General features: G+C 46.4%; 1 protein-coding gene across 1 annotated transcript in view; it reads right to left on the bottom strand.

Annotated features, from left to right (window-relative positions):
* Positions 1–9,790: 9,790 nt before the first annotated feature.
* The window catches only part of HELLS (helicase, lymphoid specific), a 63,157-nt gene continuing 51,374 nt past the window's right edge, over positions 9,791–21,573 (bottom strand). Inside the window, exons 17-22 of the mRNA XM_077259036.1 lie at positions 21,438–21,557; positions 20,719–20,835; positions 18,601–18,760; positions 17,881–17,977; positions 10,255–10,331; positions 9,791–10,033 (exon numbers count right to left, since the gene is read on the bottom strand). Coding sequence (XP_077115151.1) covers positions 9,948–10,033; positions 10,255–10,331; positions 17,881–17,977; positions 18,601–18,760; positions 20,719–20,835; positions 21,438–21,557 — 657 coding nt within the window. The 3' untranslated portion in view covers positions 9,791–9,947. The remainder of the gene's footprint in view (positions 10,034–10,254; positions 10,332–17,880; positions 17,978–18,600; positions 18,761–20,718; positions 20,836–21,437; positions 21,558–21,573) is intronic.

The following is a 21,573-nucleotide window of genomic DNA, read 5'->3' as shown; positions in this document are numbered from 1 at the left end:
TGCGTGACGTTGTTCACGAGGGGCGTGTTGTGCTGCTAGCCAACTACACCTGTAATGTGCTGATTGGCCGTTGGTTACTGTGCGCGCATTGGTTGGAAAAATTGTCACCAGAAAAGAATACAGTGCTCGAGAGCCGCGGTTTTATCGGCCGGGAGCAATAGTACCACGTCTGTCGAATGAGGGCACAGTATTGTACCGTCCAATCAGCACACAGGAGGTGGAGAATTTGGCGCTCCTACGTATCAAGCTCCTCCACCCATTACATCGTATACAATATCGTGCACACCTTTGTTACATGATGCGATCATGCCGCCACAGCGGGACACTTGACAACGAAAGAAAGTTTCAAACGATCTGCTACGACGTACGATTCTCAGCGGGGTCCCTGATCGCAGTAGCGTGTCAGACACAGCGAGATCGTAAGTATATCGCTGGAACGTCACGGATCGTGCCGTCGTAGCGACCAAAGTGCCACTGTGAGACGGTACCCTAAGGCATTCATCTTTGGGTGTAGCATTTGGACCCACAGGTGACTCAATTGTATAACCTTTGGATGTTGAAATATAGCAATTTAGTGTTGAAACTAATTGTTTTCTTCATTTGCTGCAAATGTCAGTTACACAAAAGCTAATAGGTGAAACTGGACCCCATAATTTATATGTCAGAAGTCATGGTTAGGCTGGGGTCCCACTAGCGTATCACATTTGATGCGAAATGCTAATGACACTACTTCAGCTCTGCGGCGAGCGTGAGCCGACTGTCAGTGCTCCAATCCACTCGCATGAGGAGCGCCATTTGGCTTATGGGGCACATATTTTGCTAGAATGGTTTGTGGGCAACATTTGCAGAGCCCTTAGGAGGTTTTTCTGCTATTCAGGCACCAGAAGGGACCCCATTGTAGAAATTACACCTCTAAATTAATCTACGTCTGCAGTGACTATTTTGCAACAGCCACGTCGTGCTTTAGTCTGGAGAATTCAAAATCTGCCAGTTTAGTGCCCATACATTGTACCCCCATACATTGTGCCCAGCTTGTGCCTCTGGAGACACCTGCCCCGTAAATTAAGTGCACTCTCCCTGCTACAATAATGCCAAACATGGGGCTGCTTACTTTGGTTTAAGTACACTGGGCCTCAGAAGGAGGAGACATTTTGATTTGGGAGAGCAGCGAACACAGGATTTTATTTGAGGGGGTGGGACCTGAGTGGGGGCTGGTTTTGCATGGGATAGGGTTTTTATGGGTAACATTTTTTGGGTACATAACATTTTTTGATCGCTTCCAGTATAAGGTAGGACCACATTCTTGTGTTCTACGCTGAGCATTTAAATCCCACAAAATTACAATTCAGATAAAACATTCAACAGAAACACACACCATAATAAGGCAGATGTAGACACTTTGGATTCCGTTTAGTGTCTGCTCTGGTGGTACCCATCTTTTTAGACCTGTAGTTGTTCACACTTGTGCGCTATAAAAGACGCCTACAATAACATGACACGAGCAGAACAGATTCTAACGGAGCCATAACGTTTTTTTTCCATCAATATGACCATAAGAGGGCTTGTTCTTTTTCTGGGACAAGTTGTACATTTGAACACCACCATTGATTTTAGTGTACTGGAAAATGGAAAAAAAAAAATTCCAAGTGTGGTGAAATTGCAAAAAAAAAAAAAGTTCAATTTTACAATTGTTTTTTATTTACCATGTTCCCTAAATGGTAAACTGACTTGCCATTATGATTCTCCAGGTCATCAAGAGTTCACAGAAACAAAGATGTATTTGATTAATCATTTGATTGATGGGAAAAAAATGCTACTGTGTTCAGAATCTTATAAATGTGCCCCTGCTGTGTACTGTGTAATGGCTGTCTGACTGTACAGGAACATGGTGTGATCATATCACAGCTCCTTGCCAGGGGAGGAAGCAAGAGAGGATACAGACATTACAGCATGGGATCACAACTGATTCTTCGAGTTAAACATGACCTAAAAACAGGGAAATCATTTTTAACTAAAAAAGAATCAGCTGTGATCCCATGCTATAACTTCTGTATACTCTTGCTTCCTCTCCTGCCCAGGAGTTGTGGTATGATCAGACCATGTTCCTGCATGGTCAGACACAGCCATTACACAGCAGGCCACATTTATAAAAGATCAGCTTAGGAACATTTTTTTTTTTTTTTTTTAAATATCCAATTATATAACTTATTTTTTATTCCAAGGTGTACTAAAATGTACCTTTTTCGTGGGAAAACCCTTCTACATTGGTCCTAGTAGGAGCAGAAACCCGCAAAGTTAATCTCATGTGTTAGTGCTGTAATGGTGGCTAAAGAAAACGGAATTATCGATAAGTATAATTTTAATTTCTCCATCACCTCATTGGGGGACACAGACCATGGGTTGTATGCTGCTGCCACCAGGAGACCGACACTAAGTAATACAAAGAAAGTTAGCTTCTCACCTGAAGTATACACCCTCCTGCTGTCTCTCAGAGAACCAGTTCATGCTTAGTGTCCATAGGAGGCACACTGGGATCTGCTATCCAGACCATACTTTATTTTTCAATTTTTTACCTTTTTAAATCTTTTTCACAAGGAAGCCTGGGGCGACACACCCTTTCAAGGGGCCGATCTCCCCCAACCAACAACAGGCAAGCACGGCGAGTGTCGCCTCCCCGTATCCTCTCCTGCGACGTGGGATGCCATGCCTGAGCTTTCTTAGGAGTGACGGTTCCCTGCAGGGCGCCGATCTCTGTACCAGCAACAGACCGGAACATGGAGTGTCCCCTCCATGTACCCCTTCTGAGTCAGGCTACTACCGGACACAGCCCTGTGAAAACCTAGGGCAGTGAACCCTTAGGATACACAGAGGCCTCTATGGCGTCCGTGCTGCACCACCGATTGAACAGCAGTACTGCAAAGAGCTGGACGGTCCCTCCCCACTAAAAGGGGATGGTGGATGGAGGGTTCCTGCACTGTCTGAATTGCAACCCTCACCAGCAGAGTTCCGGCTGTGCCTTACCTCCAGCTCCGGCGGTAAGTTTGGGCCCCCCGTGGGGCTCCTGCAGCACGATCCTCAGGATCTTTTTTCCGACTGGGCATTCTCTCCCCAGAGTGGACAGTCAGGGAGGGGCCCTACAGCCGTCACCCTTTTTCCCGGTTGGGTGCTGGTAATATAGTTCCTGGCTTCGGCTCGCACTATGCTGCAAGCTGGTAACTCCATGCGCTCCGGCGCCGAAAAATTTAGTCCACTGCTTGCGGCATGCGCTAGGCTGCAAGCTGGTATTTCCGCCTCTGTTCCGGAAACGCTGAAAAATTTAGTCCCCGACTTGTGGCCTGCGTTAGGCCGCAATCCGGAGGCGCCGCCCATGCGATGACACGTTCCAGTGGCCCCTCCCACGATCCTGGTGCTTCTCATTGAGGACTAGAAGCACCCGTTGTGTACTCGGGGGCCATCTTCCTACACCCCTCATTCTGCTTCCGGACACGTGCATCCAGAAGCGGCCTTGTGGATAGATCCTGTCTTTTAGCGCCAAGACCAGCGCTAATCTGCATCAGGCTCTGGACTACAGGACAGGATCTGGGACAACCCCCTCCCCCCCAGCAGTATCCACTTCTACCATTTTCTGTAAGTAGCCCTGTAAAAGGGCTCCTGGAAGTGTACTTTAGGTCTCAGTACACAGCCTTAAGGCCGGCGTCACACTGGCGAGTTTTACGGACGTAAGAGCGCACAAACTACGTCCGTAAAGCTCGCATTACATACGGCACAATTATTCTCAATGGGGCTGCTCCTATTAGCCGTATATTACGGTTCAGTATTATACGGCTTTCTACGGCCGTACAAAATCGCAGCATGCTGCGTTTGTCAGCGTATTGCGCTAATAATACGCCAATGAAAGTCTATGGGGGCGAGAAAAATACGGATTCCACACGGACCTGCAGTGTGACTTGCGAGAAATACGCAGCGGTGTTAGTGAAAAGTCGGTAATTCAATTGCCGGCTTTTTCCTTCTCCTTCACAAACCCGACATGATATGAGACATGGTTTACATACAGTAAACCATCTCATATCCCCATTTTTTTTGCATATTCCACACTACTAATGTTAATAGTGTGTATGTGCAAAATTTGGGCACTGTAGCTGCTAAAATAAAGGGTTAAATGGCGGAAAAAATTGGCGTGGGCTCCCGCGCAATTTTCTCCGCCAGAGTGGTAAAGCCAGTGACTGAGGGCAGATATTAATAGCCAGGAGAGGGTCCATGGTTATTGGCCCCCCCCGTGGCTAAAAACATGTGCCCCCAGCCACCCCAGAAAAGGCACATCTGGAAGATGCGCCTATTCTGGCACTTGGCCACTCTCTTCCCACTCCCTGTAGCGGTGGGATATGGGGTAATGAAGGGTTAATGTCACCTTGCTATTGGAAGGTGACATTAAGCCAGATTAATAATGGAGAGGCGTCAATTATGACACCTATCCATTATTAATTCAATTGTAGGAAAGGGTTAAAAAACACACACACACATGATTAAAAAGGATTTTAATGAAAAACACAGCGGTTGTTGTAATAATTTATTGTTCTCGCAATCCATTTGCAAACCCTCGCTTGGGAAAATAATAAACGCACAATATACATACCTTCCCATACAGTCCCATCCACCCTGGGAGCTTGAACTCTGGAATGTGCAGACATCACCCATTTGACATCCGGGCAGCCCACACTGCATCACCACTGTTCAGCAAATGATGCAAGGAGACGGGTGGTCCCTCTCCTCTTCCCTGTTTAAGGGACGGCAGATCGAGGGCTCATCACTTCAACCCTACACCGTCCAAAGACAGCAAAAGATGGTTTATCTTCCACATGGTCGCTAAAGCAATGGGTTCCTGATCGGAGATCTTAACTTCTTCGAATCAGCACAGTACCCTACTTCCGAAGGCAGTACGCCTGGCCAGTAATATCTCTCGAGCAGGAGACTATGGGGTCCACGCCTCTTTGGACCCAGCTAGTACACGGCGCTGTCAGCAGCAAATGCCATTACATTCAGAAGGGCATTGCGGCTCACAGGATTCTGCGTCCAAAAAGTCTCTGACATCACTCTCTTACGAGAGGGTCAGTTATTCAGTGAAGTTGAAACCAATCCAGGCTGGCCCACTACCTCTTCCCTATCAGGGCGTTTCCCACGCAGGTACAAGGGTCACAGGGTTCTTATAGACTCAACCAGCAGTGGAAGAGTTGTCCTAGACAAGCTAGATCTCACAGATCTAGGTTCCAAATTAAAAGGAGGGTAAAAGCAAGACTGAACCTGGACCTCAAACTTTTAACAAGTTGTTAAAGCCTGCTATTTTTGGAATTGCCTCCATCAGTTCAGGGTTTTGCCTTTAGGCCTGGTTACCGCTCCCAGAGTGATCTCAAGGAGCAGGGTGGCTATCACGTCCATCATTCACTCTGGGGACGTGGTCGTCCTGCCCTATCTGTACGACTCTAGTCAAGGGACTGTCCTTCCACTGCGCTGAGTCTGTCTGTATCACTTGCGATACCCTTTCTCGCCTGGGCTGGCTGATAAACTTAAGCAGATCTTCCCCATTTCCAGCCCAGCAGATATCCCTTTTGCGGATGATCCTGGACACTTCCAGAAGGTTGGTCATACAAGGCTTGGCCATCCAACAGAGAGCTTGCCCTCTGATTGGCTATGAGAATTCTGGGAAAAAAGGTGGCGACAATGCAAGCAGTCCCCTTCGCTCCACTTGTCTCTGCGGGTCAGACAGGTTTTTCAGATGATGGATTCTGAGTTCTTCCCTCTACCAGGAGAGATCCTTTCTTCCAGTTCAACGGTTAGTAGTGACTACCGATTCCAGCCTTCTGGGCTTGGGAATGTCACCACACTGCTCAAAGCTGCCAGTCAACTCGGGAACTCTTGATCAAGGCTTCCAGAGAACCGAGAGATAGCTAGCCCTGTGGCAGTTCCACTGTCTTCTGGTGGGCGACCCCATCCGAATTTAAATCGGATAACGCCACGGCGTACATTGATCATCAGAAGGGTACCAGCAGCAGAGTGGCCATGGCCGAGGCCGCTCGCTTTCTTTGATGGGCAGATCAAAGAAAACTGGGTGGCAGCTTCCCTTAGCCGCGAACTTCATCCAGAAATCTTTGAACATATCTGCCTTTGGCATTAAGTCCGGACGCCATCTGATTTGCATCCAGAAGGCCCCACCAAAGCACTCGAGTTCATAGCTCAGTCTCGAGATCCAATGTCATTACAGGGCATGCTCTGATTCTTCAGCGTTGCCAGTTCCGCTTCCCCTCTTTCGCTACTTCTGAGTCTTCAGAACAGAAACTGTTCCAATGCTCCTGTGCAATCCGGACTGACCACGTCAGGCGTTGTTTGCGAAGCTACTACAATTAATCACCTTTTTTCCTGGCGATTGTCAATCGTCAAGATCCGCTCTCCAGGGTCCGTTTTGACACTAGATCCCAGGGGTTCTGTGTTTCTCAACTTGTCCATTGAATCCTGGGTTCTGACCCAGGCAGGACTCTCACAAGTTGTCAGCGGCTAGCACTGTAGCCCACCTCAGTATACATTTCGCTTGGGGCAGGGATCTTAGACCCCTCCCTTTTAAGTTTTTCTTCAAAATAATCTGGATTCAGGATGGGCATTCAGCTCGCTGGAAGTCCAAACTCTGACCTTTTCGGTCTTATTGCAACAAAACGGCAATTACAGTTTTTTCATGAAGGGAGTTTCACATGTACTTCCCTATCGCATACTGCTAGATCTTTGGGACCTTGAATGGTCCTGGAAGTCTTCTTACAGCAGACTTCCTTTAATCCACTTCATGATAATTATCTTTCTGGCATGAAAGGTTGACTTTTTTTTCGCAGCGGTCACATCATTCAGGCAAGTTTTTTGGAGCTAGCCACTGTCAAGACAAGGTTGTACTCAGACCGTGCCCGTCCCTTATTGCCAAGGTGGTATTGACTTCCACCGTTACGAGGACATTGTACTTTCCTCGTCTTGTCCAGATACACTCCACAAAATGGAACGAGGTGAGAGCTCTGAGAAGGTATGTAATCGAGAACAGTGTCTTTCTGAAGGTCAGATGCTTTATTCGGGCTTTCTGATGGTCACGGGAAGAGTTTAGCCGCCTTATCGGCTATGATAGCCAGGTGGATTCATTCCCACCTTCCAGGAGTCCTTCCGTGTCAGAGGTCAGCCTGTCTCAGCAGGGATCAGCACACTCCACTCTGTCGATTGAGGTTTCTTTGGTTATTAGGCACCAGGTGTCAGCAAAGCATGCCTGGAAGCTTGCAAGTTCGTCCAGTCTGCACTTTTTTTGGAGAACTATAATTTTCTAACCCACACTCCTGCAAAGTCTGGGCAGCCAGACTGCGGTAGTGCATTTTTAGGTAGCGTTTACATAGGGCCTGATTTGATGTTGTTCCCACCCAGGGACTGCTTTGGGACATCCCATGGTCTGTGTCCCCCAATGAGGCAAAGGAGAAATAGGGATTTTTGTGTACTCACCAAAAAAATCCTTTTCTCCAAGCCATTCATTGGGGGACACAGCTCCCACCCTGTTATTAGCTTGTTCTTTAATTTGACATGTTATACTCATCTTGTTATTGATCACCTACTGCTTTTGCACTGAACTGGTTCTCTGAGAGCCAGCAGGAGGGTGTATACTGCAGGGGAGGTGCTAACTTTTTTTGACTTAAGTGTCAGCCTCCTGGTGGAAGCAGCATACAACCCATGGTCTGTGTCCCCCAATGAGGATAAGGAGAAATTTAAATTATACTTATCGATAATTGTTTTCTTCAGCCACCATTACAGCACTAACACATGAGATTAACTTAACGTGTTTTCTGTTCCTATTAGGACCAATGTAGAAGGGTTTTCCCACGAAAAAGGTACGTTTTAGTAGATCTCGGAATAAAACACAAAAATATAAGTTCTACAATTGGATATTTACAAAAAAAAAAAAAAGTTCCTAAGCTGATCTTTTATAAATGTGGCCAGCTGTGTGCTGTGTAATGGTTGTGTCTGACCATGCAGGAACATGGTCTGATACCACAACTCCTGGGCAGGAGAGGAAGCAAGAGTATACAGATGTTATAGCATGGGATCACAGCTGATTCTTTTTGAGAAAAATGATTTCCCTGTTTTTTCGGTCATGTTTAACTCAGAGAATCAGTTGTGATCCCATGCTGTAATGTCTGTATCCTCTCTTGCTTCCTCCCCTGGCAAGGAGCTGTGATATGATCACACCATGTTCCTGTACAGTCAGACAGCCATTACACAGCTGCCCACTCTCTCCAGTCCCACAAGCTCACTGCCTCGGGGTAATCCTTGACACTGATCTCTCCTTCAAACCGCATATCCAAGCCCTTTCCATTTCCTGCCGCCTTCAACTCAAAAATATTACACGGATCCGTACATTCCTAAACCAAGAATCTGCAAAAACCCTAGTCCATGCCCTCATCTCCCGCCTCGACTACTGTAACCTCCTGCTCTGTGGCCTCCCCTCTAATACTCTCGCACCCCTCCAATCTATTCTAAACTCAGCTGCCCGACTAATCCACCTGTCCCCCCCCCCCCACTATTCCCCGGCTTCTGCCCTCTGTCAATCCCGTCACTAGCTCCCCATTACCCAGAGACTCCAGTTCAAAAGCCTAACCATGACATACAAGGCCATCCACAACCTGTCTCCTCCATACATCTGTGACCTAGTCTCCCGGTACTTTCCTGCACGCAACCTCCGATCCTCACAAGATCTCCTTCTCTACTCCCCTCTTATCTCCTCTACACACAATCGCATACAAGATTTCTCTCACGCATCACCCCTACTCTGGAACTCTCTACCACAACATATCAGACTTTCACCTACCATCGAAACCTTCAAAGAGAACCTGAAGACCTACCTCTTTCGGCAAGCCTACAACCTGCAGTAACCACCGATCGACCAAACCACTGCACAACCAGCTCTATCCTCACCTACTGTATCCTCACCCATCCCTTGTAGATTGTGAGCCTCTCATCCTGTTCCAGCTGTGACTTGTATTATTCAAGATTATTGTACTTGTTTTTATTATGTATATCCCCTCCTTACATGTAAAGAGCCATGGAATAAATGGCGCTATAATAAATAATACAGCAGGGGCACATTTATAAGATTCTCAACAGGAGCATTTTTCCCCCATCAATCAAATGATTAATCAATTAAATACACGATCTGTGTCCCCCAATGAATGGCTCGGAGAAAAGGATTTTACAGCGAGTACACAAAAATCCCCATTTTTCATATACACTATAGGGATTGAGGGACTGCTGCTCTAAGGGATGGTTTGTCCAAAGCTTCTGTAGTTTGTTAGAATTAGTGAAATTAATGTTTTTATAACTGAATTTGCTAGGGTTTTTGAACTATTCATACATAGATGTTGTATATTAGATCATACAATGCTTTTACTGCAGAATTTTGTCTTAACTGAAATGTATTTTAGTTCCATTTATTTTTTAATTGTAATTGACCATACCTTGTCTATTTAAAATAAAATATTTCATTTGATAACTTGTTTATTCAAAAAACCTTTATGAATAAACATGGGACTCAGCCACAGGAATCCATAGAAAGATGTGCATTTTTTTTCTAACACATTGGGGTCATCTGTATATAAAATAACACAATATCTACTATTTAAATGGGTGCACAAATGTAAATCTGTTTAACAAAAAAAAAAAATGTTCTGTGATTTAGAATGTTTATACATTCTCTGTGACCACGTATGAAGCCATGTTTAGTATACAAGTTTTATTTATTTATTAACAATATTTAAACTAGACAGACAATAAAACTACTTCCACGGGAAGTTTGATTAAAAGTGCAATAGAAAAATATTTAGCAAACAAAGATTTTTAATTTTTAAAGCCTTTGAACCAAAAGGTCAAATCTAAAGCAAGAATTAGACTTCAATGTCTTCTTTGTCTTCAACTACTGAAAATAGACCATTTTTCTCTTTAGGTGCCGTTTTAATTCCTTTCATTTGTGCTGCAAAACAAAAAAAAAATTATAATATATAAGGGTGTCCTATAGTTACAAATGGAAATTTATTGACACAAAACACTGCACACCTTGCAGCATCTGAAAGGTCCTTAGACCCCCCTCCACACTAATACATATGGCAGACATTATGCTATGAAATGCAGTAAACCATATACTCTTTCATAAAGTCAAAAAGACTACATTTTAATTTCTTAGTATACACTTACCCACAAGATCACTTCTGTCCAGCAGAAGCTCTAGGTCTTTGTCACTAATGACTTTTCCATTTGTCCCCTTCACTTCTCTGGGGGGGGGGGGGGGAGAAAAAAAACAAAAACAAACAAAACTCGGCTTACAAAACTTGCAAGTTAAACTCAGTCAAAGTAGTTTAAGACGTGCTTAAACTAGCATTACCATCAATGTTTTTATCCTCTTAATACAGGTCATGGCTAGAAGTGTTGGCACCTCTGAAATGGTTCCAGAAAATGAAGCATTTCTCTTAGAAAATTACTGCAATTACACATTTTGTTAGACACTCTGTAAATTGAAGAAAAAAAAAAAAAGCAAGGAAAAGAAAGGCAACTGGATATAATTTTACACACCACCTCCAAAATGGTCCAGACAAAGGTGTGAGGTCCCAAGACACTGCTGCAGTGGAATTTGGAAAAATGGCTGCTGTAGGCATCACAAGATGAGGGTGCCAATTTTGTCAGGCATGTTTTTGGAGGCTGTGTGTGAAATTCTATTTAATTTGTTTTTTCCCCCTTCGCTTTTTTGCATTGTTCCAATACACAAAAGGAAAACAAACAAGTGTCATTGCAATAAATTTCTGGGAGAAATACTTCATTTTCTGGAACAATTTCAAGGGTGTCAGCTTTGCTGTATACGGTCAAGACCGAAAGTATCATATGACACTGTACTTGCGATTGCTCATATTGCTTTTCTACCCAGTTATTTTTTTTTTACTCTGATTCATGTAGAAACAGGAAATCTCGTGTACCTGAATTCATCATTTCCCTCAACTCCTGACCAAGCTGCTCAGCTCCTTCCCCTGCTAGGGACTTTTGCATTGCCTCCTGGGGAAAACTGACCTGTTTTACATAAAGCTTAGAAGAATTCAGCTAGTCAGTTTTTAAGAATGAGAGTATTTGGCAGAGTCCCACAAGTAGTAATTCTCAATATAATTTTATCTTCAGAACTCAATTGAAGGTTTTGATGGCATGTCCTTCTGTAAAACCATTGAGATTGGCACATTACCTATAACAATCCACTGGAGATTCTCTACACATTGCATAAAATTCATTCGGAAATAAAATATTTGCATACAGCTTTCTTCTGCAACCATTTAACTTACACCAGGGTCAGTCTCAGAATGTTAAAAAAATATAAATCGTTATTGTATAGTGAATAAGTTTGATTGCTGGGTGTTAAACAACTGGAATTTCCAGCAATCCTGAGAAAGGTGCTTTGCAGAATGCAGATGTGCACACAAGCACAACCTTCTATGCTGCTGATGGAAGAAAGCAGACTAGGACAGTGAATGGAGTGCAGGTCCAGCTAGACAGATCAGCTATCCCATATCCTTCCTATGGACAAGAACCCTGTTCTGGGACTACCCTTTTGTCCATTTAAATGTCACCAAATAAAGTCCCCAACATGTTTTATGATGAAAAACAGTTTTAAACACAGACAGGCTTCGCATCCATATTGAGAGCAAGAAAGCTGTAAAGAAGGCCGCACTAACAAGTGTGCCAACTCTTCAGAGGAGTGTACAAATAATAGTACAAATCCACCACTTGATAAAGTGGGCTGGCAACTTTAATATATTTAAATAGTTTAAAAAAAAAAAAAAAGGAGATTTTTGTGTACTCACCGTAAAATCTTTTTCTCCGAGTCATCATTGGGGGACACAGGACGAATGGGTGTTATGCTGCTGCCACCAGGAGGACACTAAGTTAAACACACACAAAAGATTAACTCCTCCCCTGCAGTATACACCCACAGGCTGGACAATCCAGAGCCAGTTCGGTAACAAAGCAGTAGGAGTAAACCAGTTAACAAAAAACAGAAAACATGTCATAGTCAAAACACAGACTGAAAAGAACAGTCGAGCCAACTAGGCTAACAGGGAGGGTGCTGTGTCCCCCAATGATGACTCGGAGAAAAAGATTTTACGGTGAGTACACAAAAATCTCCTTTTCTCCTACGTATCATTGGGGGACACAGGACGAATGGGACGTCCCAAAGCAGTCCCTGGGTGGGTAACCAAAAGTTATAAATGCTGTGCGTGCCTACGAGCTACAGATGAGACACAGCCGCTTGTAGGATTCGCCTACCGACGGAAGCATCTGCCGAGGCCTGAAAATGCACATGGTAGTGTTTCGTGAACGTATGAAGACTGGACCATGTAGCAGCCTTGCAGACCTGTGCTGCCGATGCCTGGTGCCGGATGGCCCAGGACGCGCCGACCGACCGGGTAGAATGAGCCTTGATCCCCGGAGGTGCGGCGTGACCCTTGACACGGTAGGACTCTTGGATGGCGGAACGAATCCACTTGGCAATGGAGGCCTTGGAAGCGGGAAGTCCCTTCCGTGGCCCTTCCGGAAGAACGAACAAGGCGTCTGACCTACGGAGAGACGCAGTCCTGGAGACGTAACGTCTGAGACCCCTCACTAAGTCCAGAGTGTGGAGCGCCCTTTCCGTGCGGTGGGAAGGAGCAGGGCACAGTGAGGGAAGGACAATCTCCTCATTAAGATGGAAGGAGGAAACGACCTTCGGAAGAAAAGTCGGACATGTCCGCAGAACCACCTTGTCCTGGTGGAACACGAGGAAAGGAGGCCGGCACGACAGAGCTGCCAGCTCAGAGACACGTCTAATAGACGTGACAGCCACGAGGAAGGCAATCTTCCAAGACAAGAACAGCAAAGACACTTCATGCAAGGGCTCAAAGGGGGGCTCCTGAAGAGCACAGAGAACTAGGTTCAGGTCCCATGGTTCCAAGGGCATCTTGTACGGCGGAACCATATGAGAAACACCCTGGATGAAGGTCCTGACCTGCAGCCTGTTTGCAATCCTTCTCTGAAAAAGAACCGAGAGAGCCGAAATTTGGCCTTTAAGAGAGCTGAGGGAAAGACCCAAGTCCACTCCTGATTGGAGGAATTCCAAAATGTGAGGGATAGAAAAGCGGAGGGGGAAACGTCCCCGCTTCCTGCACCAGGCGAAGTATGCCTTCCAGGCGCGGTGGTAGATGCGCATAGAGGAAGGCTTGCGTGCGCGGAGCATGGTAGATATCACCGTCTGGGGCAACCCTTTCTGCCTCAGTACCCAGGACTCAACGGCCACGCCGTTAAACACAGGGCCTCTGAGTTCGGGTGGTAAATGGGCCCTTGAGACAGGAGGTCTGCGCGGCTCGGCAGCCTCCAAGGTACGTCTGAGACCAGTTGAACCATCTCGGCATACCATGTCCTGCGCGGCCAGTCCGGAGCGATGAGAATTACTGGAATCCGTTCTGCCTTGATCTTCCTGATCACCTTTGCCAGAAGAGGGATTGGGGGAAAGATGTATGGGAGTCTGAAACCCTGCCATTAGAGAACGAGAGCGTCGGCTCCGAAGGCTGAGGGGTCGTGAGACCTGGCCATGAAGACAGGAACCTGGCAATTGAAGCGAGATGCCATTAGGTCCACGTCCGGGGTCCCCCATCGAGAGCATATCTGGTAAAAGATTGCGGGATGGAGAGACCACTCTCCGGGATCGAGGCTGTGGCGACTTAGAAAGTCCGCTTCCCAGTTTTCCACGCCCGGGATGAAGACTGCTGAGAGTATGGAATAATTCGTCTCGGCCCAGCGGAGAATGAGCGTCACCTCGGCCATGGCCGCTTTGCTGCGAGTGCCCCCTTGGCGGTTGATGTAGGCTACCGCAGTGGCGTTGTCGGACTGGACTCTGACCGCACGGCCGGAGAGGAACGGCTGAAAATGATGGAGAGCCAGTCTGATTGCCCGAATCTCTAGTATGTTGATGGGCAGCTGGGACTCCTGCGGAGACCAGCGACCCTGAGTCGAGTGGCGCTGGAACACTGCACCCCAGCCGAAGAGACTGGCGTCCGTTGTGACAACCAGCCAGTGCACCGGAAGGAAGGACTTCCCCCGAGTCAGGGAGGACCTCTTGGTCCACCACCTGAGGGACTGTCGGATTGGGCGAGAGAGAAGGAGACGGCGGTCGAGCGAGGCAGGATTCCTGTCCCATACTGCCAGAATGGCGTGTTGTAAGGGACGAAGGTGGAAAACCGCAAAGGGCACTGCCTCCATTGCCGCCACCATCCTGCCGAGAACCTTCATGGAGAAGCGTAGGGAGTGAAAGCGAGGTTGAGTAAGCTTCCGGACTTCTCTCTGTAGAGTGGATACCTTTCCCGGAGGTAAAATTACTAAACCCTGAGAGGAGTCTAGGATCATTCCCAGGTAGGATATGGTTTGGGCCGGGACTAGGGAAGATTTTCTGAAATTGATTTTCCAGCCCAGGCGCAAAAAAGTATTTATCGTGATGTCTACCGCCTCTGAGCAGGACCGGAAAGAGGAGCCTTTTATGAGAATGTCGTCCAAGTAGGGCAACACCACTATGCCCCGAGCATGCAGAATGGCCACGGCAGCTGCCATGACCTTGGTGAACACCCGAGGAGCGGTGGCCAGCCCGAAAGGTAGGGCGACGAACTGAAAATGGTGCCCCTGGACCGCGAAGCGGAGAAAACGCTGATGAGACGGCAGAATGGGGATGTGCAGGTAAGCGTCTTGAACATCTAGAGATGCAAGGAACTCGCCCTCTTCCAGAGAGGCAATTACCGAGCGGAGGGACTCCATACGGAAATGACGTACACGGACGTACTTGTTGAGAAGCTTGAGGTCCAATATTGGACGTACTGAGCCGTCCTTCTTTGGTACAATGAAAAGATTGGAATAAAAACCTTGGTACCTCTCGTTCTGGGGCACCGGAATGATGACCCCGTCTTCCCATAGCGATCTTATGGCCTGAAAATACTGACGGACCCTTGCTCTGGGAGGAGGGGACTGGAAGAAACGAGCTGGGGGAAGAGAGACAAACTCTATGTTGTAGCCGAAGGACACCAGATCGCGGACCCATCGGTCGGGAACTACCGAGAGCCACGCGTCCCGAAAGAGGAGTAGGCGGCCGCCAACTCTGTCTGTGTCCTTTGGCGTTTGCCAAAAGTCATTGAGGTGGAGACCTGTTAGGTCTGGGTCCTCGGGATCCCTGTTGTCTGGGTCTGCCTCTCCAAGAGGGAGAAGGTTTGTAAGACGGCTGGGAGGCCCTGTCCCTGCGCTGACCTCTCCCGACGCCGGGAGGCGCGGAGGAAGGATTGGACCAATTGGAGCCGAAACGGAAATATCGGCCTCGGCCCTGTTGGATGCGAAAGGGACGAAAGGTTCGTTGCTCGGGAAGGAATTTGCTCTTTCCCCCTGTGGAGTCTGCGATTATTTTATCTAGTTTGTCCCCAAAAAGGCGTTCGCCCTGGTATGGAAGGGACGTGAGATTTTTTGGAACCTGAGTCCGCTTTCCAGTCCCTGAGCCAAAGGGATCTGCGGATGGTGACAGCATTGGCCGCTGCCTGTGAGGCACAGTTGGCCGCGTCTAAGGAAGCGGAAACTACAAAGTCCCCCGCTCTGGCAATCTGGGTGGCCAGGTGTGAAACCTCGGGGGGTAGGTCGGCGTGAAGTGCTGTAGAGGCTAAAGACTCAGCCCAATGGGTCATGGCTTTTGCAACCCATGTGGCGGCAAACGAGGGGAAGAGAGAAGCCGAAGAAGCTTCAAAAGCCGAGCGAGCCATCTGTTCGATTTGTCTATCAGAGGGATGCTTAATGGACGCGCCCTCGGAGGATAGAACCGCCTTAGTGGCTAGCCGCGACACTGGCGGGTCCACGGAGGGTGACTGAGACCACTCCTTAGCAAGGTCCTGAGCAAACGGATACTTCAATTGCATAGCCTTTTGCCCTGAGAAGCGTTTATCCGGACGGACTCTATGGAGATCGACAATGTCCTTGAATTGAGGATGCATAGGAAAAAATCTATGAGCCTTAGTGGTTCGCCCGAATGACACGGGATGAACCGCCTTGGACGGGGTTTCCTCCTCTAACTGTAGCGTCTGACTTACAGAGTCTATGAGAGAATCTAGGGTCTCTTGGTCGTGACGATACTCTGGGGAACAGGACACGCTGGATGCGTCGTCCAGAAAGGATTCCCTGCTATGAGCTGGAGATGAGTGACGAGAGACTTCGCTCTCTGAGCCGGAGGGCTGAACACGGACCGGAGATATTACCCTGGACCTCTTTCTAGATGAGTGAGGGCTTCTGGAAACGGTACGACCTCTAGGCCGAGAGGGGTTCTTAGGTCGCGTTGCATCATCCGTGGAAGTGCCCTGGGTAAGGGACGGCTCACGGAGGGACTGTATCGTCCTTTCCAAGGATGCCACAGAACGAGCAAGGGAGGACACCCATGCGGGGGTACTAGGCTCAGTACATTCCGGGTCAGAGGCCGGAGTATCCTGTGCTGCAGACATTTCGCAGGCGGAGCACAGCGGGGTAGTGTGACCTCGGGGTAGAGATACCTTGCAGGAGGTGCACACAGCAAAAATAACAGAGTGGGTCTTTCCAGTCCGTCTTTGCTTAGACTGACATCTTTTCCCTTAAGTGAGTGTACTGGTAGGGGAAGAGACAATCGTAGTGAGTGCGTCTCACCAAGTTCAGCGATGCTTGGCAGGGAGATCCTGAGGTCCTGTGCGCTGTGGTGCTGCAGAGCCGCCAGCGCACTTCCTGGTCCAAGATGGCCGCCGAGATGTGGAAAGGGCGCTTCTCGGGAACGAGAGGCGCCCAGAGAGAGAGAGGGGGCGTGTCGTGGGCGGGCGGTGGATTCCCTGCAATGCGCGTCAGAACGCTGCCGTTGTAGCGCCGCCCTCCTTGTATGAAGGAGGGAGAATGATCGCCCGCGTTAGAGTCCGGCCCAGGGCCGGTAAACTGTGCCATCGCTCTAACAGAGCGCCGGATTGCCCGCCATGCTCCCATTATAAGGCTGCCCCGCGGCTGCAGCGCCGCAATAGAAAGGGGATAAGGGTTCCCTGAACAGGCGTCCTCTGACAGCTCGTCGGCCCCCGCACTTACCTTGTGCGATAGGGCCGATGCTCCATCCACCTTCACCTTAGTAGGGAGAGGGTGGAGAGCTTCTGCCGCCGTGCAACATCCGCTATCTTCAGTGGTGGTGCAGTGGGCGGCTGCACGGACGCCATATCATTAGTCCGGCTGTGCCCTGGCTCCAGGAGACTTAGGTGGATGATTAGTCCCCGTGGTCGCCTGAAAAGGAGGGAGGGAGATCGGAACGCTGAGGAACCGTCACCACACTGGAAAGTGAGCCAGGGCTGGCATCCATCGTCGCGGGAAAGGATACAGGAGGAACGCTCCGTGTACTTGCCCGTTGTTGGTTCGGGAGAGATCAGAGCTGAAAATTTGCCTGTCGCTCCCTTCCGTTAAAAAAAAAAAAAAAAAAAAAAAAATTGGTGGGGTCCTGAGGACCCAAGTGCCTCCTGAGACACTAAGTAAGAACTGGCTCTGGATTGTCCAGCCTGTGGGTGTATACTGCAGGGGAGGAGTTAATCTTTTGTGTGTGTTTAACTTAGTGTCCTCCTGGTGGCAGCAGCATAACACCCATTCGTCCTGTGTCCCCCAATGATACGTAGGAGAAAAAAAGGTGAGTAAGGAAGTGGAGATTATATTAATTGCATTTAATAAACAAATCTCTTGAGGCAGATGTTTTTAGAAAGGAAATATTCAGAAAGCATGAAATCGTTTAATACCTACCTTTCATGATCCCGGGACTGAAGTAATTCAAGCAATTCCTTAGGATCCAAACAGTTTCTAGACTGATTAATCCCAGTCTGACCTCCTTTAAATTTATCTGTTAAAAAATAAAGCGACCTTAGATTTTAGCAAAATTCTAAAAAGGAAATAAGCACGCTTGTATTTTTTTTTTAAAGCACTTCTGACAGATTTACTGAATGGGTTAATTTTATATTTTGAAAGTTTGGACTTTACAGATGGGGAGACTGCTATATATATTTTTTTTTATGGAAAAAGAGCGATTCAAGTACCCTTAGTCGCGGTCATTAGATCACTGAACATCAAGGTATTGCTGCATATAGTGTAAGTTATGATGTCCCATGATGCTCAACCTGTGGCTGGGCTTCATAGGAGTATAGAGATGGCAGCCTTAAGCAGGCCCCAATTGCTATGACAGTCCATCAATATGTTGGAGGGCCGACAGGCATTTACATGCACACTGTCAACTGCTCCGTTTACATGACACTGTCAGATTTAACTGGTTGATTCCATCAGTCAGATCTCTGCTCAGGCAGCTGCTGTTAGGTGGAATCTACTCCTGAACACTCTACCCACACACTGATGAACATGTACTTCATTTTGTGGTAGTTACTCAGAAATTCTCTGTAAAAAGCAGCTTAACATGTCAAATCATGGGGGGGGGGGGTGTGAGTGCGGTTAAGCAAGTCATGAAATACATACTTTTGTGTATCACCAGTTTCTCTAGTTTTCTTTTCGCAGCAGCTCTTTCCACAATTTTTTGATCAATTGTATTAGCAGTCACCAGACGGTAGACAACAACTGGCCTGGTTTGACCGATTCTGTGACATCTGTCCTGAGCCTGCAAGTCTGCTTGTGGATTCTAGAAATATTGGAAAGTGCAATTAATTTAGTCTTACAAAGTGTGAAAATGTACTTGTAGGCGAATATGTTGAAAGGAGGTGCCCAAATTGAGCCAAAGGCTGGCGTACATGCTGTGGACCACAGATTACAGTTTGCAAACCTGTCTATAAAGCACAAGTATAGGTATGATTAGAGCATCACCCCAGCACTTAAGGTAAGGTCCCTGACCAGTGTCTTGTACTTGTGTGCTGCCATTTACACCTTTTATCAGCGGCGCCTTTAGATCGCAACTTCTGACGAAGTCAAGAGGTAACAGTCATAAGCTCTCAATGCAATAATTATCTTTATTTTTATATAGCGCCAATATATTCCGCAGCGCTTTACAGTTTGCACACATCATTGCTGTCCCTAATGGAGCTCACAATCTAGAATCCCGATCAGTGTGTCTTTGGAGTGTGGGAGGAAACAAAAAACTGCACTATTCCAAGGTTTGCAGCTTAAAAATATAAAACATTGATTGGCAGACACATTTTGGGTGGTTTGATGGGGGAAAAGGAGCACAGCAGTGCTGCACCTTGCCAACTTATACTTGGTGTAGCTTTGCTGGTGTGAGGTTTGAGTCACCATTTACAAACTGCCATGAGACATAAATCCTAACTAAACATTTCCAAGTATAAAATATAACCTTTAACCCTACATCTCCTCCCTGGTCTCAGCCTACCACCCTACCCGTGCCCTCCGCTCCGCTAATGACCTCAGATAAGCATCCTCAATAATCAGAACCTCCCACTCCCGTCTCCAAGACTTTACACGTGCTGCGCCGATTCTTTGGAATGCATTACCTAGGTTAATACGATTAATCCCCACAGTTTTAAGCATGCCCTAAAAACTCATTTGTTCAGATTGGCCTACCGCCTCAACGCATTAACCCAAAGATCCCTGTGTGGCCTATCAAAAAAAAAAAACAACAAAAAAAAAACCCATAATCAGGTTCCTTGTATCATGTTCTCATACACTTTATGCAGTTAATAGCCTCTGTGTCTGTACTGCTACATACTTAGGCAGTTAACTGGTTCATGCAGCTTTACATGAACACCCGAGCCTTACACCATGGCTGGTCCAAATAACTAAAGCAATTGTTACCATCCACCTCTCGTGTCTCCCCTTTTCCTCATAGTTTGTAAGCTTGCGAGCAGGGCCCTCATTCCTCCTGGTATCTGTTTTGAACTGTGATTTCTGTTATGCTGTAATGTCTATTGTCTGTACAAGTCCTCTCTATAAGTTGTAAAGCGCTGCGGAATATGTTGGCGCTATATAAATAAAATTATTATATTTATTCTGTTAATATAGGGCTAACGTGCAACATTAAAATCATAGGATTGTGGTGGTCTGTACTTTTGGAAAACTTCTTTAGTCCTTGATATACAAGATTAGTAATCAAGTTTTTTCTATATCCTGAGATTGAACAGCATGAGAACTAGACATTACCTTATAACCGATACCCAGAAATATTTATTACAGTAAATTTAGGGTGACCCACTCTGAACATCCAGACCGAGTTAGCCAATACATGAGTGGTTTCTCATTTTTTTGTGGCCGAATATTCATGCAAATAAATAAACAGGAATTAATAATAACCTTGTATCTCTAGGACCAAAGAAAAAGGCTTCCAAAAATACTGACCACAATAAACCTATGTGATTTTAATACAGCACATTAGCCCTATATTACCAGAATAAAGGTTATATTTTATATTTAGAAATCCTTAGCAACTGCAATTTATAAACATTGGATTTATTAGCCTACGCTGATTCTTTTGGACAGATTTTGGTTTTACTAGGTCAAGATCACATTTAGAAATCACACTTTGTGCTGGCCTACCAGGCAGGTCTATAAATAATTTGGAAATAAAATAGAATGGGTACAGTAAATTGTGGTATGCGCAAGACCTCTTTACCGAACCAAGTGAATGCTTACCCAATCACTGTCATAAATGATAACTGTATCAGCTGCTGTTAGATTGATTCCCAGACCTCCCGCACGTGTGCTGACCAGGAAAATGAAAACATCAGGGTCTGTGTTAAATTCTCTCATCTGGAAAACAGAGGGTTGTTCAAATGTCAAAGCCAATAATTTTTGCCAGTGCTTAGTGTAATGCAGAATGCCATCTTCCCAAATACACAAGGGCAAAGAACAAAAGCCTCATCTAAGGTATAATTAAGAATAATTTTAAGGAACGCCCAATTTTAAATACCCATTGTTTTAAATTCTCGACATTTTGTAGACAGGCTTGCCATTGGGAAAAGGGGGGGGGTGGGGAGGGAGAAATAGTAACTGCAGCTTTCGGCAGTCATGCAGACCACCGGTGCTCTGCTTTGAGTAGAAGTAGGGCGAGACTGGATGTGGGCAAGACAAACAGCTGAGTGTTTGCAATGAAATACATTGTCAGCATCTTTATGTTGGTTAAATGATAATCTGCATTTTGATTTGAACACAGCAGCAACACCACTCAGTTCTTGGTTTCCTGGCCAATTGTTACTCCAAATGTAAACAGGAGCATCATTCACTGACAGCAAACACCTTAAAATGTTCTAAAAAGCAAATTGCAAGTACTGATACAATTTACTACGATCCCTTTATCAAATCAATGGTAAAAACAAAAATTTCTAACAGATTCATTATGTGTCAAATCTTACATTCTCATCTCTTTCTGTAAAGGACATAGATCCATCCAATCGGCAAAACTTGAATTTCCTGTAGTAGCAGTAATCCATTAATATATCCAACATTGAGGTCATCTGAGAAAATATCAAGACCTAAAAAGGCAGAGAA

The sequence above is a fragment of the Ranitomeya variabilis genome, chromosome 4, assembly GCF_051348905.1.
Source record: "Ranitomeya variabilis isolate aRanVar5 chromosome 4, aRanVar5.hap1, whole genome shotgun sequence".
NCBI lineage: Eukaryota > Metazoa > Chordata > Amphibia > Anura > Dendrobatidae > Ranitomeya > Ranitomeya variabilis.
This window is presented reverse-complemented; position numbering and strand designations above follow the sequence as displayed.